Source organism: Sebastes umbrosus, chromosome 17, assembly GCF_015220745.1.
Source record: "Sebastes umbrosus isolate fSebUmb1 chromosome 17, fSebUmb1.pri, whole genome shotgun sequence".
Lineage (NCBI taxonomy): Eukaryota > Metazoa > Chordata > Actinopteri > Perciformes > Sebastidae > Sebastes > Sebastes umbrosus.
Genome location: NC_051285.1, coordinates 30,387,665 through 30,412,905, shown reverse-complemented (window position 1 = coordinate 30,412,905; position 25,241 = coordinate 30,387,665). Strand labels below are relative to the sequence as shown.

At 43.5% G+C, this 25,241-nt stretch overlaps 2 protein-coding genes and 1 long non-coding RNA gene across 3 annotated transcripts in view; all 3 read left to right on the top strand.

Annotated features, from left to right (window-relative positions):
- The window catches only part of LOC119476144 (ribonuclease inhibitor-like), a 159,230-nt gene that overhangs the window by 71,598 nt on the left and 62,391 nt on the right, over positions 1–25,241 (top strand). The gene's annotated exons all lie outside the window — the stretch shown is intronic.
- The window catches only part of LOC119476115 (protein NLRC3-like), a 119,169-nt gene that overhangs the window by 59,484 nt on the left and 34,444 nt on the right, over positions 1–25,241 (top strand). The window contains exons 4-8 of the mRNA XM_037749329.1: positions 16,165–16,314; positions 16,675–16,791; positions 17,870–18,105; positions 19,593–21,453; positions 22,937–23,110. Coding sequence (XP_037605257.1) covers positions 16,165–16,314; positions 16,675–16,791; positions 17,870–18,105; positions 19,593–21,453; positions 22,937–23,110 — 2,538 coding nt within the window. The remainder of the gene's footprint in view (positions 1–16,164; positions 16,315–16,674; positions 16,792–17,869; positions 18,106–19,592; positions 21,454–22,936; positions 23,111–25,241) is intronic.
- LOC119476161 lies at positions 848–10,391 on the top strand. Its single transcript, XR_005203948.1, has 2 exons — positions 848–892; positions 9,340–10,391. It is a non-coding gene; the product is annotated as an uncharacterized LOC119476161 (long non-coding RNA).

The window sequence follows — 25,241 nt, the reverse complement described above, 5'->3', positions numbered from 1 at the left end:
TCTCGTATCACGATATTGATATAATATGGATATATTGCCCAGCCTTAGTATGTATCCAGTCAGTATGTTGTGTTTGACAGTTTCCTTGTTGAGCTGCAGGAGGATTAGTAACTCAAAGAGGGAATTTGGTACTAAACAGTCTGTAACTTTGATTTGTCGGACTCAGACTGCTGAATCTTCATATTAGTTTCAGTTGAACTTCTGAAGTCATTTCTTACAGTGTAGTTGTGTTATGAAGGGACCACTTCACAGGAGGAATGATTACTGCCACCAATAACTCTTTTAATGTACATATGACATGTGGCTGTTGTTTACAGACACACTTGAACAAATGTGGACCTTTCCTGTAAATGACATAAACCTGCTAAGCTCCCAGATACAGTGAGAAGAAGGCCATGTAATAAATGAAGTAATGAAGTCCAACAAGTCTGATTTGATATTGATCCTCTAATTCCAGACTTGACAGAGATCAGCAGCATGTTATTGATGTGTGTTGACATGAACAGCTGTATGAATGTTGTGGTGACATCTGGATGATGTCTGTAGAAGGCTGACATTATGATGATCCACAATAACACAATGACAAAGTCACTTTACTCATTTTAGGGAAAAGATCATTGATTAGGACATAGTAATGTTGAGCTACACATTTAAAACCTGAACACATTTGATTGGATTATAAAGTGATTTTTATCTTCATCATTTATTCTTTATTCAGATTGATTGGCTGCAGGTTGTCAGAGATCAGCTGTGCTTTTCTGGCCTCATCTCTGAAGTCCAACCCCTCCCATCTGAGAGAGCTGGATCTGAACTTCAACCAACTGAAGGATTCAGGAGTGAAGCTCATGTGTGGTTTTCTGGAGAGTCCACACTGTAGACTGGAGACTCTGGGGTCAGACACCATTTTTTACTTGTGTACTGAGATTAATATGATGTGAAAGTTATGGTGACACTAAACTGCAGACATCAGGCTGATATTATACTGATCCACACTGAGTCTCTTAATGCTAAAGTCCATTTTCTTCTTCAGTGGTTTAGTCCATTGACTGTGGCAGAGCAATGTTAAGCTACACATTTAAAACCTTCATAAATCACAACTCCTGACTTCCATCATGTTTCTTTTTTCCAAGAAATGATAATAAAAATAGATCAATATGAAGAATAAATAAATAATCTCTATTTCAGCTATCAGACAATAACAAATATATTCACTATTTGTTTTTTCTATAAATGTTATGAAGCTATATGATGCTTTTACTGACTGAAGAGTTTAAACTGAAGATGCTTTGATTTTATGACTCCACTATTCCTAAAATATATATATTGTAGATGTCTTATCTTAAATATCTTTTGTTCACATTTCCCCAAAATCCATCCTGACATATTTAACATCTTTAGAAACTTTGAGATGTTGAGTTGAATCTTGAATCAGTTTCTGTGGTTCTTATTTGTGTTTGGCTGCTCAACATGAGTTTGTATCGATGGATCCACTGGTGGAGCTGTCAGAGTTTAAGAGGTGAAGTCACTACGTCTTTATTGAAGTAGCAGCACGTTGTCATTAATATTAATGAGAGCTCTGTTTCACTGTTTGTATTTGACAGTTTTTAACCTGCATCCTGTTGGCTTCAGGTGTTTGGAGTTTACATTTTCTAAACTTCTACGTTCTAAACCTTCTTCAGCTCTGAACACATTATTAAACATTGAATGATTTCAAGCAGGAACGTTGTCTTCTAAACTTACATCATTTATTCTTTATTCAGATTGAGGAGCTGCAGTTTGTCAGAGATCAGCTGTGCTTCTCTGGCCTCAGCTCTGAAGTCCAACCCCTCCCATCTGAGAGAGCTGGATCTGAGACAAAACAACCATCAGGATTCAGGAGTGAAGCTCCTGTCTGGTTTTCTGGAGAGTCCACACTGTAGACTGGAGACTCTGAGGTCAGACACCATTTTTTACTTGTGTACTGAGATTAATATGATGTGAAAGTTGTGGTGACACTAAACTGCAGACATCAGGCTGATATTATACTGATCCACACTGAGTCTCTTAATGCTAAAGTCCATTTTCTTCTTCTGTGGTTTAGTCCATTAACTGTGGCAGAGCAATGTTGAGCTACACATTTAAAACCTTCATATATCACAACACCTGACTTCCATCATGTTTCTTTTTTCCAAGAAATTATAATAAAAATAGATCAATATGAAGAATAAATAAATAATCTCTATTTCAGCTATGAGACAATAATAAATATGTTCAGTATTTGTTTTTTTTTCTATAAATGTTATGAAGCTATATGATGCTTTTACTGACTGAAGAGTTTAAACTGAAGATGCTTTGATTTTATGACTCCACTATTCCTCAAATATATATATTGTAGATGTCTTATCTTAAATATCTTTTGTTCACATTTCCCCAAAATCCATTCTGACATATTTGACATCTTTAGAAACTTTGAGATGTTGAGTTGAATCTTGAATCAGTTTCTGTGGTTCTTATTTGTGTTTGGCTGCTCAACATGAGTTTCTTTAAATGGATCCACTGGTGGAGCTGTCAGAGTTTAAGAGGTGAAGTCACTACGTCTTTATTGAAGTAGCAGCACGTTGTCATTAATATTAATGAGAGCTCTGTTTCACTGTTTGTATTTGACAGTTTTTAACCTGCATCCTGTTGGCTTCAGGTGTTTGGAGTTTACATTTTCTAAACTTCTACGTTCTAAACCTTCTTCAACTCTGAACACATTATTAAACATTGAATGATTTCAAGCAGGAACGTTGTCTTCTAAACTTACATCATTTATTCTTTATTCAGATTGAGGAGCTGCAGTTTGTCAGAGATCAGCTGTGCTCCTCTGGCCTCAGCTCTGAAGTCCAACCCCTCCCATCTGAGAGAGCTGAAGCTGAGTAACAACAACCTGAAGGATTCAGGAGTGAAGCGGCTGTGTTGTTTTCTGGAGAGTCCACACTGTAGACTGGAGACTCTGAGGTCAGTTCACTGACTCTCTGTTACTGTTATAGATCTTATATGTTTAATTAACAATTGAACCTGATTTATGTAAAAACATAACTTACATCCTACCTACCTCTCCGGGAACCATCACCTTAACGTGGTGGAGAGGTTTGTGTGTCCCTATGACCCTGAGGGCTGTGTTGTCTGGAGCCTCGTGCTCCTGGTAGGGTCTCCCATGGCAAATTGGTCTTAGGTGAGGGGCCGGACTAAGAATGGTTCACAAAAAACCCAATGACGACACGAGGCAGAGGAGGAGTTACCCGGCCCGGAGGAAGCCCGGGGCTCACATCTGGAGCCAGGCCCAGACGGAGGGCCCAGACGGAGGGCCCGTCAACGAGCATCTGGTGGCCGGGCTTGCCACGGAGCCCGGCCGGGGATACCCCGAAAAAGGAACGTGGCACCCCCCTCCTCTCCATCCTGTGGGCTCACCACCTGCGGGAAAAACCGCTTGGGTCGGGTGCGCTGCCACACGGGTGGCAGTGAAGGCCAGGGACCTCGACGGACTGGACCCGGGCGGCAGAGGCTGGCTCTGGGGACGTGGAACGTCACCTCTCTGTGGGGGAAGGAGCCGGAGCTTGTGCGGGAGGTGGAGCGCTATCAGTTGGATCTGGTAGGGCTTACCTCTACGCACAGCCTCGGTTCTGGAACCGTACTCTTTGATAGGGGTTGGACCCTATTCTTCTCTGGAGTTGCCCATGGTGTGAGGCGCCGGGCGGGTGTGGGGATACTCACAAATCCCCGGCTGAGTGCCGCTACGTTGGAGTTTACCCCGGTGGACGAGAGGGTCGCCTCCCTACGCCTTCGGGTTATGGGGGGGAAAACTCTGACTGTTGTTTGTGCGTATGCACCAAACAGCAGTTCGGAGTATTCGACCTTCTTGGAGACCCTGAATGGAGTCCTGTATGGGGCTCCAGTAGGGGACTCCATAGTTCTCCTGGGAGACTTCAACGCGCACGTGGGCAACGATGGAGACACCTGGAGTGGCGTGATTGGGAGGAACGGCCTCCCTGATCTAAACCCGAGTGGTCGTTTGTTGTTGGACTTCTGTGCTAGTCATGGATTGTCCATAACGAACACCATGTTCGAACATAAGGATGCTCATAAGTGTACATGGTACCAGAGCACCCTAGGCCGAAGGTCGATGATCGATTTTGTAATCGTATCGTCTGATCTGAGGCCGCATGTTTTGGACACTCGGGTGAAGAGAGGGGCGGAGCTGTCAACTGATCACCATCTGGTGGTGAGTTGGGTCAGAGGGTGGGGGAAGACTCTGGACAGACCTGGTAAGCCCAAACGCGTAGTGAGGGTGAACTGGGAACGTCTGGAGGAGGCCCCTGTCCGAGAGATCTTCAACTCACACCTCCGGCGGAGCTTTTCTGGCATCCCTGTGGAGGTTGGGGGCATTGAACCCGAGTGGACGATGTTCAAAGCTTCCATTGCTGAAGCTGCGGCGGTGAGCTGTGGTTTTAAGGTCTTAGGTGCCTCAAGGGGCGGCAACCCTCGAACACCGTGGTGGACACCGGTGGTCAGGGAAGCCGTCCGACTGAAGAAGGAGGCCTTCCGGGATATGTTATCTCGGAGGTCTCCGGAGGCAGTTACAGGGTACCGACGGGCCCGAAGAGCAGCAGCCACTGCCGTGACGGAGGCAAAGCAGCGGGTGTGGGAGGAGTTCGGAGCAGCCATGGAGAAGGACTTTCGGTCGGCACCAAAGTGCTTCTGGAAAACCATCCGGCACCTTAGGAGGGGGAAACGGGGAACCATCCAAGCTGTGTACAGTAAGGATGGGACACTGTTGACCTCAACTGAGGAGGTAATCGGGCGGTGGAAGGAGCACTTTGAGGAACTTCTGAATCCGACCAATACGCCCTCTATGGTAGAGGCAGAGCTGGAAGCTGATGGGGGACCATCATCAATTACCCTGGTGGAAGTCACTGAGGTAGTCAAACAACTCCACAGTGGCAAAGCCCCGGGGGTTGATGAGATCCGCCCAGAAATACTGAAGGCTCTGGGTGGGGAGGGGCTGTCTTGGATGACACGTCTCTTCAACACCGCGTGGAAGTCGGTGACAGTGCCTAAGGAGTGGCAGACCGGGGTGGTGGTTCCCCTTTTCAAAAAGGGGGACCAGAGAGTGTGTGCCAATTACAGGGGTATCACACTGCTCAGCCTCCCTGGTAAAGTCTACTCCAAGGTGCTGGAAAGGAGGGTTCGGCCGATAGTCGAACCTCGGATCGAAGAGGAACAATGCGGATTCCGTCCTGGCCGTGGAACAACGGACCAGCTCTTCACTCTCGCAAGGATCCTGGAGGGGGCCTGGGAGTATGCCCATCCAGTCTACATGTGCTTTGTGGACTTGGAGAAGGCATATGACCGGGTCCCCCGGGAGATACTGTGGGGGGTGCTGCGGGAGTATGGGGTGAGGGGGGCACTTCTCAGGGCCATCCAATCCCTGTACGCCCAAAGCGAGAGCTGTGTTCGGATCCTCGGCAGTAAGTCGGACTCGTTTCCGGTGGGGGTTGGCCTCCGCCAGGGCTGCGCTTTGTCACCAATCCTGTTCGTGATATTCATGGACAGGATATCGAGGCGTAGTCGGGTGGAGGAGGGTTTGCAGATCGGTGTGCTGAGGATCTCATCGCTGCTTTTTGCAGATGATGTGGTCCTGTTGGCATCATCGGTCTGCGACCTCCAGCACTCACTGGATCGGTTCGCAGCCGAGTGTGACGCAGTCGGGATGAGAATCAGCACCTCTAAATCTGAGGCCATGGTTCTCAGCAGGAAACCGATGGATTGCCTACTCCGGGTAGGGAATGAGTCCTTACCCCAAGTGAAGGAGTTTAAGTATTTCGGGGTCTTGTTCGCGAGTGAGGGGACGATGGAACGTGAGATTGGTCGGAGAATCGGAGCAGCAGGGGCGGTATTGCATTCGCTTTACCGCACCGTTGTGACGAAAAGAGAGCTGAGCCGGAAGGCAAAGCTCTCGATCTACCGTTCAATCTTCGTTCCTACTCTCACCTATGGTCATGAGTGTTGGGTCATGACCGAAAGAACGAGGTCGCGGGTGCAAGCGGCCGAAATGGGTTTCCTCAGGAGGGTGGCTGGCGTCTCCTTAGAGATAGGGTAAGAAGCTCAGTCATCCGTGAGGGACTCGGCGTAGAGTCCTTGCTCCTTTGCGTCGAAAGGAGCCAGTTGAGGTGGTTTGGGCATCTAGCACGGATGCCTCCTGGGCGCCTCCCTTGGGAGGTGTTCCAGGCACGACCAGCTGGGAGGAGACCACGGGGAAGACCCAGGACTAGGTGGAGAGATTATATCTCTACTCTGGCCTGGGAACGCCTCGGGATCCCCCAGTCAGAGCTGGTTAATGTGGCCCGGGAAAGGGAAGTTTGGGGTCCCCTGCTGGAGCTGTTGCCCCCGCGACCCGATCCCGGATAAGCGGTTGAAGATGGATGGATAACTTACATATATAAAGTTGTTAATGTCCTTTTCTTCATATTTTCATGTTTCTTGAACTAAATTCAGTCTGCAGTCACTAAAGACTTGTGTTTCTTAAAGAAAGTGTAGAAAATGTCCACTGTTAGTTGTTAAAGTAAATGAATGTTTATCATTGTTGGTAAATGGTCACATCTGGATACAGAAGATCCTCTGAACTAATATTCAGGGTTCCTACGCAGTATGGAGAAGTATGGAATTTGATTTTAGAGAGATCAGCAGCATGTTATTGATGTGTGTTGACATGAACAGCTGTATGAATGTTGTGGTGACATCTGGATGATGTCTGTAGAAGGCTGACATTATGATGATCCACAATAACACAATGACAAAGTCACTCTACTCATTTTAGGGAAAAGATCATTGATTAGGACATAGTAATGTTGAGCTACACAATTAAAACCTGAACACATCTGATTGGATTATAAAGTGATTTTTATCTTCATCATTTATTCTTTATTCAGATTGAGTTTCGGCAGGTTGTCAGAGATCAGCTGTGCTTCTCTGGTCTCAGCTCTGAAGTCCAACACCTCCCATCTGAGAGAGCTGAATCTGGGTGGAAACAAGCTGAAGGCTTCAGATGTGAAGCAGCTGTCTGATCTGGTGGAGAGTCCACACTGTAGACTGGAGACTCTGAGGTCAGTAGAGGTTCGGAGTCTGTCCATGCTGGTTTCAGCAGTATTGTTGTGATGTGTTTCCTCCGCTAAGAGACGAGAACGGTGACACAGAGAGAGAGAGAACAGTCAGCCAATCAGATCAGCCATAAGCTCATCATGTGATCATGTGTTAGAGTTGATGTGAAGAAGATGTTGTTGTTGTGTTCATGTCTCCAGGAAATAAAGCTGGATTACAGCTGACAGCATCACATCATGTATAGAGACAGTGGTCCTCATCCATCAAACTGTCGTACCATCAACTCTGATCAGAAAGTGTTTGTTCTCTCATTGAGAGATAGAACATCATAGAACCATGGTTACATTTAGTAACCATGTGGTCTTTATACAGACCAGAACCTCTGCTGAAGTCCAGTAATCACAGCTGACGTTTTACTGTTCAGTCTGTGTATGAACATGTGGGACCTTTAAAGAGGACCTATCAGGCTGATGTTCAGCTTCATACTTGTATTTTAGGTTTCTACTAGAACATGTTAACATGCTTTAATGTTCAAAAATCACTTTACTTTTCTTCTACCGGCTGTGCTGCAGCACCTCTTTACACCCTCTGTCTGAAACGCTCTGTCTGATCTCCTTGTCCAAAAAGACTCCATATTTAGTCGAGCTGTCAAAGTTAACACAATAATAACCCGTTAACGCAAGTTTGTTTTAACGCCACTAATTACTTCAACGCATTAACGCAACTTGTGATTTTTAGGTTGTAGCAGCTCAGTTTTAAAGCTAGAGTGAAGATACTGGTATCATCTGAAACTACAGAACCTGATGAATCCATCGGTTCCAACCATTTCATACTACTACTACTACTACTACTGGTATCATAGTAAACTATAAACCTGATGAATCCATTGGTACCAAAAATGTCAGACTAGCTGGTCATGAAGGAGGTTAAATAACGCTTCAAACTGACACTAAATGTTGGAGAGGATAAACTGTCATGTCCATGTTCAAAGGGGTCCCTTGACCTCTGACCTCCAGATGTGTGAATGGAAATGGGTTCTATGGGTACCCACGAGTCTCCCCTTTACAGACATGCCCACTTTATGATAATCACATGCAGTTTGGGGCAAGTCATAGTCAAGTCAGCATACTGACACACTGACAGCTGTTGTTGCCTGTTGGGCTGCAGTTTGCCATGTTATGATTGGAGCATATTGTTTTATGCTAAATGCAGTACCTGTGAGGGTTTCTGGATCAATATCTGTCATTGATCTGTGTTGTTCATTGATTTACAATAATAAATATATACATACATTTACATAAAGCAGCATATTAGTCCACTCCCATGTTGATAAGAGGATTAAATACTTGACAGATCTCCCTTTAAGGTTCATTTAGAACAGAAACAAAATTTGTGACAATCATGCGATTAATCTTGATTAAATATTATAATGGATTGACAGCCCTAGTAATATGGTGATATGGCATAAGTGTTGTCTCTTCCTGGTTTTAAAGGCTAAATTACAGTAAAGTGATGTCATTTTCTGAATTTACCAGATTGTTCTAGCTGTTCTATTATTGGTCATTTACACAAAGAAATATTGTGATATTTGATTTTGTCCAAGTCACCCAGCCCTAATACATCTAACTCAGACTGCTGAAGCCTCCGATTAGTTTAAGATCAACGTTACAGGTCATTTTACACACAACAAGACTGTGGATTTCGTCTCGTATGCGTCCTTCCTGCATTTGGCAGTTTAAACTGTGTTAATTCTAGTCTGGATTATGTGTTTAACTTGTCTAGTATGCGTTTGTAAAGTGTGCCGCTCTGCTGACCGTAGACTGGTCCATGTCTCTGATTGGTCATGTGCTACAAACCCCGCCCCTTCTATGTGAACGCGCTCACAGCCAGACTGAGAAACCCTGGGTTGACTTACCGAGTTGATCAGAACTGTCGTAGGACCGCTTAGCGGGATCTTGGTTGAGGGGTTAGTTAAACCAGATAAGGAGAAGATACCCTGGGTGTGTTGGACTGGCTTCGTAGTACAGGCCTCTGGTCTGTGAGCTCTGAGCTCAGTGTGTTCACTCCAATACGTTAACATGAGAGCTGAAAGGAAGCTGGCTACGCTGCACAGACTGAAGTCCCTCTGCTCTTTATACTGGATGCTGACTGACAGCTGATGAAGGGAGTCTCTGTAGACACTGATTGATGACTTCTGGTGTCTTCTTCTTCTCTCATCAGATGGAAGAGGTGATCTCTAACCACCATCATCCCTGTGTGTTCCTCTGGACCTGACAGAGTATCATCAGTGTATCTGTCCTTCTGCACAGTCTCTGCAGACACACTGAGACTCCTCCACTCCTTCTGCTCCACACTCCACCACCTCCTCCACCTGGACCTGGGTTTCACTTTGTCTTTACTCATTCATATATTCTGAACCCAAAGTGTCTCTGCAGATTAGTTCTGTTTATGACAACATAACTGTTTATTAAGTAATTATGAGATCCCTCGTCCTCAAAATGTAATCCCTGGACCGTGGAGCGATCAGCCTCCAGCCCCAACAGGAACCTCTAGACGACCTCGAGACCGTCGGGAAAGGGCCAGAGGAGGTTTTCGATCCTTCACTCGGCCTTATCCACGTCAGGCATCTGGAGCTAGGCCGTTTCAACACAGATCAATAACACATGGACTCTTGTGACACAGAGTATGTAACCCCTAATCAATATGACTTGATTTGATGTTAGCTGAAAAGTGTTAAAATGTGCTCCCTATTAGAGTAAGGATGATACATGATCATTTCTGTAGTATAATGTGCATATAACCAAAATCAGGTCTCAGGAATGTGAAACAACAAGAGTGATTTATGGTCGACATATAGATGACCTTGTGAATGTGAAATAGCGAACGATCACCGGAAGTATAATAGCTTGTATGTAATTCCTCTAACTTGATATTGATGCAGGTGTAGTTACCGACCGTGGCCACTAGGGGGCGCTAAGATCCTTCTCTGTGTGGTGTTACATAGATCTCATGTTACTGAGGCTGAAGCTAGTTAACTTCACTTTACATTTAAATATTACTGATATTACAGCAAGAACATAATCAGATATATTGTTAGAAGGAGGCTGTAGTAGAAGAAGGAAGTTTAACCTCATTACAATGAGCTCAGACTAAATCCGATCGTAATACTGTCAGCGAAGCATTCAAACTGAAATAAAACTAAATCACGTCTTTTAACAAATATATTTTGAAGGGTGTAACCGGACGTTTTGCTGATATGCAATCCTTTTCTTTTATTGAAAAAAATCAAATTTACAAACAACATGGCTCATAGATCACTGCATCAGAGTAAAAGGACAAGGTGCACACAGAACAAGCACAGAAACATACAGGGCTCTAGACTGCGACCAAAATGATCGCATATGCCACCTTTTTTGGGGAGTGTGCGAATAACATTTTTACCTAGTCACATTGTGCGAGTGCATGATCATTACTATGTTGGTAACATGGTAAGAGCAATGCAGATGAAAGCAGTGCTTTCTGTTCCTCACTGGAGCAGCCTCTCTTTCCTCTCCTGCACTCTCCTCGGTTCTGTGGAAACCTTCGATGATGAAAATGACTGCACGCTTTGTGTAGCGCGCCGTTATTATTAAACCTCCGTGACAACATAAACACACACGCGCATACACAGTGTACGCGCCCGATCCGTCCCGCACGTACACACACACACACACGCACACACACACGCACACACACACACACAGACACACACAACATATAGCTACCGCCGGCCTCTGATCTCAGGAGCTGCAGCGTCAACGGGGAATTATTCTCAAGTCAATGAGGTAAACTTTCTAGTATTAACGTTACAGTTAGCTAACGTTAGACTGCTGGATGTTAACGGTAACGTTACAGTTAGCTAACGTTAGACTGTTGGATGTTAACGGTAACGTTACAGTTAACTAACGTTAGACTGCTGGATGTTAACGGTAACGTTACAGTTATCTAACGTTAGACTGCTGGATGTTAACGGTAACGTTACAGTAATCTAACGTTAGACTGCTGGATGTTAACGGTAACGTTACAGTTATCTAACGTTAGACTGCTGGATGTTAACGGTAACGTTACAGTTAGCTAACGTTAGACTGCTGGATGTTAACGGTAACGTTACAGTTATCTAACGTTAGACTGCTGGATGTTATCGGTAACGTTACAGTTATCTAACGTTAGACTGCTGGATGTTAACGGTAACGTTACAGTTAACTAATGTTAGACTGCTGGATGTTAACGGTAACGTTACAGTTAGCTAACGTTAGACTGCTGGATGTTAACGGTAACGTTACAGTTAACTAACGTTAGACTGTTGGATGTTAACGGTAACGTTACAGTTAGCTAACGTTAGACTGTTGGATGTTAACGGTAACGTTACAGTTATCTAACGTTAGACTGTTGGATGTTAACGGTAACGTTACAGTTATCTAACGTTAGACTGCTGGATGTTAACGGTAACGTTACAGTTAGCTAACGTTAGACTGCTGGATGTTAACGGTAACGTTACAGTTAGCTAACGTTAGACTGCTGGATGTTAACGGTAACGTTACAGTTAGCTAACGTTAGACTGCTGGATGTTAACGGTAACGTTACAGTTATCTAACGTTAGACTGCTGGATGTTAACGGTAACGTTACAGTTATCTAACGTTAGACTGCTGGATGTTAACGGTAACGTTACAGTTAGCTAACGTTAGACTGCTGGATGTTAACGGTAACGTTACAGTTAGCTAACGTTAGACTGTTGGCTGTTAACGGTAACGTTACAGTTAGCTAACGTTAGACTGCTGGATGTTAACGGTAACGTTACAGTTATCTAACGTTAGACTGCTGGATGTTAACGGTAACGTTACAGTTAGCTAACGTTAGACTGACTGCTGGATGTTAACGGTAACGTTACAGTTATCTAACATTAGACTGCTGGATGTTAACGGTAACGTTACAGTTAGCTAACGTTAGACTGCTGGATGTTAACGGTAACGTTACAGTTAGCTAACGTTAGACTGTTGGCTGTTAACGGTAACGTTACAGTTAGCTAACGTTAGACTGCTGGATGTTAACGGTAACGTTACAGTTATCTAACGTTAGACTGCTGGATGTTAACGGTAACGTTACAGTTAGCTAACGTTAGACTGCTGGATGTTAACGGTAATGTTACAGTTAGCTAACGTTAGACTGACTGTTGGATGTTAACGGTAACGTTACAGTTAACTAACGTTAGACTGCTGGATGTTAACGGTAACGTTACAGTTAGCTAACGTTAGACTGTTGGATGTTAACGGTAACGTTACAGTTAGCTAACGTTAGACTGCTGGATGTTAACGGTAACGTTACAGTTAGCTAACGTTAGACTGTTGGATGTTAACGGTAACGTTACAGTTAGCTAACGTTAGACTGCTGGATGTTAACGGTAACGTTACAGTTATCTAACGTTAGACTGTTGGATGTTAACGGTAACGTTACAGTTATCTAACGTTAGACTGTTGGATGTTAACGGTAACGTTACAGTTAACTAATGTTAGACTGTTGGATGTTAACGGTAACGTTACAGTTATCTAACGTTAGACTGCTGGATGTTAACGGTAACGTTACAGTTATCTAACGTCTGACTGTTGGATGTTAACGGTAGCAGCCAGCAGGGCCGGTCATAACTTTTTGGGGGCCCTATGCAAAATCTTGTTTTTCAACCAAATGCTATTTTTTTTCACAGCAATATAAAATAGATAATAGAAAGGGAATTATTATGATACATATTATATTTAAATAATCACAATTCATAATTATGTTTTTATGTAAATAACCACTACAGATGGCAATAACAAAGTACAGTACAGTACTGTGTAGGCTACAGTACCCTCCCACACCCCAGAAACAGGGCTCCCACGGAAGCTACGGTGTCATTTGAACACTGTAATTTACCATCTACAGAATGTTTTTCATGTAAATTATATCGAACATTGAATTACATCAGATCTAAAATGTTATTCCTTCATTTAGCGCATAGATTTCAAAAGTGACAGATAAAATGTATGAGTGGCAGACAAAAAAAAACGTACCTGCCACAGTGGCAGGCAGTGAAAAGATGTAATTTCAGACCCTGCTCACGCGCATCACACACTGCAGGGCGCCAAAGTTTCACTGTTCCCCAAAATGAAGCGGTCTATTGCTGATTATTTTAAAAAACCAAATGAGGAGAGAAAGGAGGAAGCTGGTGGTGAGGGAGAGTCTAACAGACTCAGACACCACCGGTGATGAATGTGCAAGAGGCACGGAGAGACTGGCTGACAGACAGGTGAAGAAACAGAAGTACCACTTTCAGCCTCAATGGTTAACACGGTAGCCGTGGTTACGGTACGAGGGGAACACTGTGCTGTGTTTTTATTGTAGGCAATGTGGTCTGTCCGTTGCAGGAAACTCTAAACTTGTTAATTAAAATATTTTGCAAATATCAAGTTTGGAGGCGTTGTCAATGTTTCACTGGGGTATGTAAATTATGACCACTATTTACTAGCATGCAAGGTCATTGATTAATACCATGCTGGAACCCAAAGAAAAGGGTGCGACCAAATCATGTGCTTGTGCGACCAAACTGAAGAAGTCGGTAGCACCAGTGCTGCCAGTGGAAATGTATATACTGTATGTAAAATTATACATAAAAATAATAATATAAATTAAAGTAAGGGCTATAGGGCTTTACCTGTAATTCATATTAATATTAATAATAATAATAATAATAGATTAAATTAAGAGCTATAGAGCTGTATACCTGTATTTCATATTCTTCTATTATGATAAGAAGTTTCAATGCATTTTTGTTTTTCATGACTTTAAGGGCTTTTATGTCAGAAAGAAACTCAGAATGAAACATTAAACCAGGTTTCATTTTCATATACTTGGATTTGAAATAAAGTTTTTCAAGAATGAGAATGTTATTAAGAAGAAGAAGAAGAAGAAGAAGACTTTGACTTTTGATGTTCTTTAATTAAACATCGCACTTAAAACCCACAAGTTCATGACAACCTAGAGGGGAGGAAATGAAAAATCACTCCTAAAAACAGCCCACCTCATACACCGTCCACTCACTCACACATCCACACACTCACACATCCACACACTCACACATCCACACACACACTCACACATCCACACACTCACACATCCACTCACCCAGAACCTTCCACCATCCCGACCGACTAGATTCACACCAAACACACAGAACCGTTCTGTTCACCATTACACAAAACCATAGCGACCAGTTTCCCACCGTGTGAACCAGCAGCTCGTACCAGTTCACATACATATAGTCAACCCCCCCCCCCCAACAGAACCACTCCCCTTCACCTGGTTCCTCCTGAACAACATCACTGGGTCAACAGAACCACTCCCCTTCACCTGGTTCCTCCTGAACCACATCACTGGGTCAACAGAACCACTCCCCTTCACCTGGTTCCTCCTGAACAACATCACTGGGTCAACAGAACCACTCCCCTTCACCTGGTTCCTCCTGAACAACATCACTGGGTCAACAGAACCACTCCCCTTCACCTGGTTCCTCCTGAACCACATCACTGGGTCAACAGAACCACTCCCCTTCACCTGGTTCCTCCTGAACCACATCACTGGGTCAACAGAACCACTCCCCTTCACCTGGTTCCTCCTGAACCACATCACTGGGTCAACAGAACCACTCCCCTTCACCTGGTTCCTCCTGAACCACATCACTGGGTCAACAGAACCACTCCCCTTCACCTGGTTCCTCCTGAACAACATCACTGGGTCAACAGAACCACTCTCAGGTACATCAGGTACATCTCAGGTACGTCACAACACTTATATTTCTAAATCCAGGTTGCTGGATATTACTGATGTCTTTTCTCTTTTTGTAAGAATAAAAAAAGCTGAAACATGAAATAGTGGAAGAAACATACAAATATAACTAATAAGAAAATAATATAATACATTTCAAAATGTAGGTTCTTGTACTAATTGAACAAGGAAGATGTGTCATTTCTGGCTACTGTGTTTAGATCATGAAGAAGACTTGCAACTCAGAAATGATTTTATTGTGCAACAGAGATGATATTTTTTCTTCCAGATGTTCAGAAAAATCTTAGAGATATAATTCTGAAAAAACAACAACTATAAAAGCACATTAGTATTTAACTAAACTGATTTATTGACATGATTTAAACATAAAAATGAGATAACATCGGACCAAAACTCATTTTAATTCAACCTGTTCAAGACAAAAGAGATTCTCATAAACACACCGTGTTAAAAAGATGATTAGTGTGAGCAACGCACACACACGCACACACGCACACACGCACACACGCACGCACACACGCACGCACACACGCACACACGCACGCACACACACACACACACTCGTGGATAAACTGAGGTCAAAGGTTTCCTGTAAATGAAGAGAGGAGGAGCCACACTGATCATGAGAACAGGAAGGAAACGATGAAAGTGAAAGAGTTCCGTTATTTCAGACTCCATTATGAGAAGAGGACCGAGGGCTGACGACTGAAGACTGACGACTGAAGACTGAAGCAGGGTGAGTGTTAATCCAACATGTTATTATGTTACTGTTAAAGTGTCTGAGTCAGTTTCCTCCCTGTGGACTGTAGAGGAGAGAAATGTTAGAATGAACTCAACAGTTTGATTCATCTGTGAACACAAAGTCATGACTGGCTGAATAATCCTCATTAAAGCTGCTGTAAGACAAGAAAACAAGCAGAGAGGTAAAGAGAAGTGACCAGGTGGAGCGCTGGCTGCTTTATTATACTGTATACTGTGTGTGTGTGCGTGTGTGTGTGTGTGTGTGTGTGTGTGTGTGTGTGTGTGTGTGTGTGTGTGTGTGTGTGCGTGTGTGTGTGTGCGTGTGTGCGCGCGTGCGTGCGCGCGCACGCGTGTGCGTGTATGTGTGTGTATTTGTGTTACTTCCTGTTCTCTCAGTCTCGCCTGTGACTCTTGTACAAACTTGTTTCCTTTCCTGTTTATCCTCTCAGGCTGACTTCAGATCAGAAGATGATTGACTGTGAGGAGGAAGAGGAGGACAGAGCAGAGTCTCTAGTCTCTGGCTGTCTGACTATGAAGAGTGATCAGTCTAAAGGGAATCCTCCACTCTTCAGTACTGAACCTGGACCCTCAGAGTCAAAGTAAGAGAGCTGCTACTAACTCATTTATAGGACTCATTTTCACTTTCCTCTACCAATACTGTTTTCTGTTGATTGTGTGTTTCTGTTTTGAAATTTCTTCTAAAATGTATTTTCTAACTGAAGTTTAATACACTTTTTGTGACACAAAGAGAATTAATTTGTGCATTCTTCCTCTTCGTATCTGTGACAGCTGTCAGTCACCCAGAACAGCTGTAATCTAAGAGGACTAATACAAACTTTAAAACCACATTATTGACAGTAGCAGTAGTTTGTGTGTTTAGAGCTACTGAAATGTCTTTATCATCAGAGAGTTTATCAAGGATTCATGTGATGTGAATAAAATCATGTTGGTGTTTGCAGAGTTCAGTCCAGACGGAGAGCAGAGTCTCCAGTACCCAGCTGTCTGTCTGTGAAGAGTGACGGGTCCATGTGGATTCCTATGAACTTCAGTAATGAACCTGGACCCTCAGAGTCAAAGTAAGAGACTGTTTCTACTGTAAGCTGACCTGATGGATGATGATGCATTGAGGATGAAGACTAAATGTTCTGCTAACAGATTTATATTCTGATGCAGAACTATTAGTGCAGAGACTGTTTCAACCTCAGATGGATCTTAGTCTGGGTTTTAGAGCCACAAACTACTGATTGTATTTCTGTAACAAAACACCTGAGAACCTCCATTTCACAATTTACACTTCAAGAAAATATTCATATTTCTGCCCGAACGTTGAAGTCTCTGTAAAGATTTACAACTATTCAAAATCTGAAAGAATGAGCTTCAAATGTGTAATTCATTTTCTCACATTTGTCCTCAAAATACTGTGTTGGTTTGACTTCTCCTAAAATCAGCTTTTTTGAAGTGGGGTTGTACGTATACTCCCGTGTTCTGGGAAGTAAAATTACTGCTTTTGTGAATGGAGTCTGGTGGCTTTGAAGAGAACGATATAACAGCTCCCGTCACGGCCACGGAGACGTGACCCCTCTGGAGGACGGACACGGAGACGGGACCCCTCTGGAGGACAGACCCCTCTGAAACCCAACAGGCAACAACAGCTGTCAGTGTGTCAGTGTGCTGACTTGACTATGACTTGCCCCAAACTGCATGTGATGATCATAAAGTGGGCATGTCTGTAAAGGGGAGACTCGTGGGTACCCATAGAACCCATTTACATTCACACATCTGGAGGTCAGAGCATTCTTCCCAGCAAGCTAGCATGACCTGGTTGGTACCGATGGGTTCATCAGGTTCTCTAGTTTCACATGTTACCAGGATCTTCACTCTAGCTTTAAAACTGAGCCGCTACAACCTCTGAAAGACAGAATAGCGTCCGTCGGATTGTTAAGAGGTTAATAAGACAGCCAGATGGTAAATTCAGCTCATTAGTGTTGTTGAAAGCAGGAGAGTTGAAATAAAGGAACACTGTCATCACAGACTGAATGCTGAGTTCAAACAGAAAAGTAGCAACACTTTAACTGTTCCCTGAGACCATCTGAGCTTTGAGACAGTGTCGACCAATCAACAAAGCATTTTAGTTATAAAGACATGTCTTCACAGGAAGAGGAAGAGGAGTGATGTCTCTGTGGAGGAGCAGCTGTCCTGCTGTGCTTTGTGTCAGGACGTCCTGAAGGATCCGGTCTCTACCAGCTGTGGACACTGGTTCTGCAGACAGTGCATCACCTCATACTGGGACCAGTCTGCTTCATCAGGAGACTCCTCCTGTCCCCAGTGTGGACAAAGATCCAGAACCAGAGCTGGACTGCAGCCAGCCGGTCAGACCAGCACTGTACAAAGTAAGACTCTACATCTGTCTGCTGACGTCTCCATGTCTGAAAACACTACTTGTTCTTTTAATACATAAAGAGTCATAAAAGTCTCACCAGGTCCTGCGAGGACACTAGGGGACGCCCTGCTCCACTCAACTGGCCGTTCAAGCCGTAGACATATATACATACGCCAACGTTGACGTACGGTCCAGAGGTCAATGCGGCGTCTATGTATATATGTCTATGGGTCAAGCGGTGACGTGGAATGCACCTGATTGGTTCCTGGTTTTCTGCTCACCGTTTCAAACAGGAAACAACATGGCGTCCTGCTCATAAACTTTCTGTTATTCCGTCTAAACAATCCACCAAAATCTACTTCTGAAAACATTTGAAGCCAGATCTAGGCGATGCCTCTGCTGAATCTGGTTTTATTTCAGAACTAGATCTCCTAGTTTGACAGCTTGACAGTTTTGTGAGCCGACGCGTCGCGCTGGACGGGCTCATGTGATTAAAGGACTGTTCCCGCCTTTTCATTTTGAAAGAGCAACGGCCAATGAGGAAACTCCGACACTCGGCCGACCAATCGTGTAACTTCATCCCTCGTTCAGTGTCAGACTTCTGCGGTTGTAGGGCTGCTGGCCCTCTGCAGTCCAGCCTTGAAGACAGAGACAACAAGAGAGACAACACGAGCGAGAGGACGATCAGTAGAAGAGAGACAGAGAGACGTAGCGTGACGCTGTTGTGAATGAGAGAAAGAAATGTTATTTTCTGATTGTTTCACGGCGTTAACGTTCTAAAGCAGAAATAAATAACCCTCAAATACTCAACATGATTTACTGTGGAGACGGACGCTTTTAGTTTCACTTTCCTCCTCTGCATTCATTACATCCAACGTGCAGCAGTAAATGTCGTCACAGTGAGATAAAACCTAACGCTTATTTTTTTCCAGCGTGTTTTTTAGATGAAACGGGCGACACACTGAACGGCAGACTGCAGAGTGTGTTTACCACTGAGACCACCAACAGCCCTCGTCACATGTCATGATGCTTTTTCTTACATCAGAGGACTAATTTGCTGAATCTTCACAGGTCTTTAGACCGTAGTGGAAACACAGACAACAGTGGACTGAAGGACCTTCAGGTCCTTAAAAGTAGTAGGACTAAAAAGTCCCAGGAACTTTTGGTGGAAACCCGGCTTTTGTTAATAAAAACAGGTCCACACAACGAGATATGAACATATTCTGCATTATTTGATGAGTGGATGAGTTAAATATTACAGGGAGGAAGGAACAGCCACAGTGAGCTGTTTAGATGAAGAGCTGCAGACGGACAGCTGAGGCTCCGCCTCCTCTGCTGTCAATCAAACATGTACACCGACTGATGCTTCCACTAAAACTGGACTGTTTAACCTTTACTGCTTTTTATTTACTTTATATTGATCACTTCAATATTGGCAATGGAAATAATAAGCAGATGTTCTTTATTTAGTCTCAAACTGTTTCCCTTCTCTTTCAGCAGATAGAGGTCTGCAGGAGGTTGTAGATGAACATAAGATCAGTCTGAAGGAGAGATGTGAACGTGTGACTGAAGGAAGTGATGAAACAGGAAGTGGAACCCTCCTCAACAGGATCTACACTGAGCTCTACATCACAGAGGGACAGAGTGAAGAGGTTAATACCCAACATGAGTTGAGGCAGCTTGAGACAGCTTCCAAGAAGAAGACCCTCCATGACGCTCCAATCAAGTGCCACGACATCTTTAAAGCCTTACCTGACCAACAGGGACACATCAGAGTCGTTCTGACGAACGGCGTTGCTGGCGTTGGAAAAACCTTCTCAGTGCAGAAGTTCACTCTGGACTGGGCAGAGGGCTTGGAGAACCAAGATGTCAGTCTGGTGGTTCTGCTTTCGTTCAGGGAGCTGAACTTGATCAGAGATGAGCAGTACAGTCTTCTCATGCTGCTCCATGTTTTCCATCCAACATTACAGAAGGTCACAGCAGAGAAGCTCGCTGTCTGTAAAGTTCTGTTCATCTTTGACGGCCTGGATGAAAGCAGACTTTCACTGGATTTCCACAACAACGAGGTTGTGTCTGATGTCACCCAGAAGTCATCAGTCAACGTGCTGTTGACAAACCTCATCCAGGGGAATCTGCTTCCCTCAGCTCTCGTCTGGATAACTTCCCGACCTGCAGCAGCCAATCAGATCCCTCCTGCATGTGTTGACAGGGTAACAGAAGTACGAGGCTTCACTGACGCCCAGCAGGAGGAGTACTTCAGGAGGAGAGTCAGTGATGAAGAGCTGTCCAGCAGAATCATCTCACACATCAAGACATCCAGGAGCCTCCACATCATGTGTCTAATCCCAGTCTTCTGCTGGATCACTGCTACAGTTCTGGACCACATGTTGACTACAGACCAGAGAGGAGAGCTGCCCAAGACCCTGACTGACATGTACTCACGCTTCCTGGTGGTTCAGACAAAGAGGAAGAAGCAGAAGTATGGTGAGGGACATGAGACGAGTCCACAGGAGCTGACGGAGGCTGACAGGGAAGTTCTTCTGAAGCTGGGGAGGCTGGCGTTTGAACAGCTGGAGAAAGGAAACATCATGTTCTACCAAGAAGACCTGGAGCGGTGTGGTCTGGATGTCACAGAGGCCTCGGTGTTCTCAGGAGTTTGTACAGAGATCTTCAAAAGAGAGTGTGTGATCTTCAAGAAAACAGTCTACTGCTTTGTTCACCTGAGCATTCAGGAGTTTCTGGCTGCCGTCTACATGGTCCACTGTTACACAAACAGGAACACAGAGGTACTGAAGGACTTCCTGGAAGAAGACTTCAGGCACAGAGAGTCAAACCTAGAGTCTTTTCTCAAGAACATCCCCCAGTATTTTGGAAGCAGTGCTAGTCGTGGCCCATCTCTGGATGTCTTCCTGAAGAGAGCCATGGAGAAATCCCTTGAAAGTGAAAATGGCCACCTGGACCTGTTTGTTCGCTTCCTTCATGGCCTCTCTCTGGAGTCCAACCAGAAGCTCTTAGGAGGTCTGCTGGGTCAGACAGACGACAGTCCAAAAATCATCCAGACAGCCATCAACAACCTGAAGGAGATGAACAGAGATAAAACCTCTCCTGACAGAAGCATCAACATCTTCCACTGTCTGACGGAGATGAACGACCACTCGGTACATCAGGAGATCCAAGAGTTCCTGAAGTCAGAGAACAGATCAGAGAAGAAACTCTCTGAGATCCACTGCTCAGCTCTGGCCTACATGCTGCAGATGTCAGAGGAGGTTCTGGATGAGTTTGACCTGAAGAAGTACAAGACAACACTGAAGGGACGACAGAGACTGATTCCAGCTGTGAGGAACTGCAGAAAAGCTCTGTAAGTCCAGATGTGATTAACTTTATAGATCAATGTAGATTAGTAGTTTAGTTCTTCAAATATACACACTATAAATTATTCTTTAAATATAATATTCTTATAAGTGTTCCACGTGTTTATTACATAAATATGTCAGTTGTATTTTGTCACAGATGTTCTTGAGCTGTTTCAAATGTTGAGTTCAAAATGTTTCAGTAGTTTGTGTTTCTAGCTGTCAAGTTAATGAACACTTATTCTATTTATTTAGAATAATTGTTACATTTTACAGTTTTTTCTGATTTATGTTTTTGGGTGATGGAGACGACATGTGAACCTGGTAAAACAAATGAAAAGAACAAAAGATCAGCTGTCTGGTGGAGCGCTGGGTCTAACCGGTGTAACGGCAGCAACAGAACGTTTGCTGATCCGGCGGGGAGTCGGGGCGGTCCTGGGATCAGAGTCCTGGTGCTGGGGTTTGCTTTCAATAGGCCTTGCACCACATTACACCTTACCTCGTGTGTTTTTGGGCTCGTCTCTTTCGTTGGCTTCAAATCCAAATGTTTGCCATGTTGGCACAGTTTTAGTTTTCTTTGAGACCAGCTCTGCCATGTCTCGTCTCATCACCCCAAAAAACACATGAACTTCCTAGTAAACAAACCTCTTCTTGTTTATACACCAACATAACATCATAATATTACGTTAATCACGTTGTCATATTGCAAATACAGGCTGGATTTAGCACTGTGACTCTGTCGGCACAGGTTGTTGATGTCTGATACTTTTTAATTTACCAGAACGTGTCATAATGACAAATGTCGGTTCCGCCGGTTAGCATTAAATCAAACCGGTTCAAGCTCGTACACCGGACCAGATGGGTAAAAACGAAAATTTACCCAACTCTAGCATTAGCCACCGTAAACTACTGGTCATACGAGACAAAGACTGTCGTTGTAAAACCCCTGAGTGTGTTGAATCGAGCAATGGTGCATTTTATTGCTCATGAAGTCAAGTTGTGTTCCATCATCGTGTTTTTAAGTCTTTCCTTTTATTCTGTTACTCACAAAAGGAAACTCAGGTGTTTCTCTCTCTTGTTGCTGTAGAGAAGAGTAGTAACAGGAAATACACAGCTTCCACCAATAACAGCGGTCTGATGAATAATATATCTAATTATATGAATGTTTAATTATGTACAGGTCTAATATTATTACACGATTTGTTTCATTTCTCTTCCGTTTGGCAGCAGTCACTCAATGTAACTAAATGTTCTCTCTCTTCATCTGCAAGATTAAAGAAAAACAAAGATTAAAAGTCTGCAGGTTTGAGAGAGAGTGATGAGAATTATTGTTTCATGTCAAACAGTGAGATAAGATTAGCTGAACCACTGATGTGAGGAGCAAATGTTAATCAGAGAAGTATATATCAAACTGTTTAGTCATCAAATGCATGAAGTAAATATAAACTGTCCTCTTTCATAGTAACATATTTTGTAATTGTGTCATCACAGACTTTCTGACTGTGGACTCTCAGATACTCACTGTGAAGTTGTGGCCTCAGCTCTGAAATCCAACCCCTCCCATCTCAGAGAGCTGGACCTGAGTGTCAACAACCTGCAGGATTCAGGAGTGAAGCTGCTTTCTGCTGCACTGGAGAGTCCAAACTGTAGACTGGAGACTCTGAGGTCAGTTCACTGACTGTAGTTTATGTAGTTTGTAGACACACACTCTCTGCACACTGGCTCTGCTCCAGATGGCTCTAGAGAGGGACATTCACGTTTTCACGTCGGTCACCGTAGCTCTCCAACACGCTTGGCACACAGGAGAGGCTTCAGTTGGTTGTAATCTCCTCACCTCACCGCTAGAGACCACCAGATCCTACACACTGGACCTTTAACCACAGACCTTATTTCAGGCATCTAACTAAAAACCCATTGACTTCCAGACGAGGAAACAGGAAGTGCTAAAATGCTGACTCATTTCTGGGTTTTAGGACTCATTCCTGTAGCTCTCTATTTGAACATGTCTAAAGGTGCAGCACTCTTCAACAAACACGTATTGCACCAACTTAAAGGCACATAAGTGATGATTATGAACGACACCATCTAATCAGAGGTTTCTATGGTTCTAAGTTATTCCCACGTTCTTTTTGACAGCAGATCTAACTGTGCTCTGTTTTCATGTCAGCATTGTCTAATTATTTGAAGCAAAAACCAAATAAATATTCTGCATCAGAAACATCTTTGCAGGTTCATATTTGTTTCAATCTATCTGAATACAATACTCACATGTTCATATGTACATTCAAAGAGTTATTGATGTCTGTCATCATTCCTTCTGTCTGTGAAGCAATCCCCGTTTAACCTGAGTGTTACGAGATGAGGACTAAATCCACAGTCTTGTTGTGTGTAAAATGACCTGTAACGTTGATCTTAAACTAATCGGAGGCTTCAGCAGTCTGAGTTAGATGTATTAGGGCTGGGTGACTTGGACAAAATCAAATATCACAATATTTCTTTGTGTAAATGACCAATAATAGAACAGCTAGAACAGTCTGGTAAGTTCAGAAAATGACATCACTTTACTGTAATTTAGCCTTTAAAACCAGGAAGAGACAACACTTATGCCATATCACGATATTACTAGGGCTGTCATCCATTATAATATTTAAAAACGATTAATTACAAATGAATCACACACTTTTTATCTGTTCTAAATGAACCTTAAAGGGAGATCTGTCAAGTATTTAATCCTCTTATCAACATGGGAGTGGACAAATATGCTGCTTTATGTAAATGTATGTATATATTTATTATTGTAAATTAATTAACAACACAAATCAATGACAGATATTGATCCAGAAACCCTCACAGGTACTGCATTTAGCATAAAACAATATGCTCCAATCATAACATGGCAAACTGCAGCCCAACAGGCAACAACAGCTGTCAGTGTGTCAGTGTGCTGACTTGACTATGACTTGCCCCAAACTGCATGTGATTATCATAAAGTGGGCATGTCTGTAAAGGGGAGACTCGTGGGTACCCATAGAACCCATTTACATTCACTGATCTGGAGGTCAGAGGTCAAGGGACCCCTTTGAACATGGACATGACAGTTTATCCTCTCCAATATTTAGTGTTAGTTTGGAGCGTTATTTAACCTCCTTCATGACCAGCTAGTCTGACCTGGTTGGTACCGATGGATCCATCAGGTTCTGTAGTTTACTATGATAGTAGTAGTAGTAGTAGTAGTAGTAGTAGTATGACCTGGTTGGTACCGATGGATTCATCAGGTTCTGTAGTTTCAGATGATACCAGTATCTTCACTCTAGTTTTAAAACTGAGTCGCTACAACCTCCGGAAGATCGATTGCGTTAACGCGTTAAAGAAAATTGTGGCGTTAAAACGATTAACTTTGACAACCCTAGATATTAGGATATCCTAAATCTAAGACGATATCTCGTCTCATATCACGATATCGATGTAATATGGATATACTGCCCAGCCTTAGTATGTATCCAGTCAGTATGTTGTGTTTGACAGTTTCCTTGTTGAGCTGCAGGAGGATTAGTAACTCAAAGAGGGAATTTGGTACTAAATAGTCTGTAACTTTGATTTGTCGAACTCAGACTGCTGAATCTTCATATTAGTTTCAGTTGAACTTCTGAAGTCACTTCTTACAGTGTAGTTGTGTTATGAAGGGACCACTTCACAGGAGGAATGATTACTGCCACCAATAACTCTTTTAATGTACATATGACATGTGGCTGTTGTTTACAGACACACTTGAACAAATGTGGACCTTTCCTGTAAA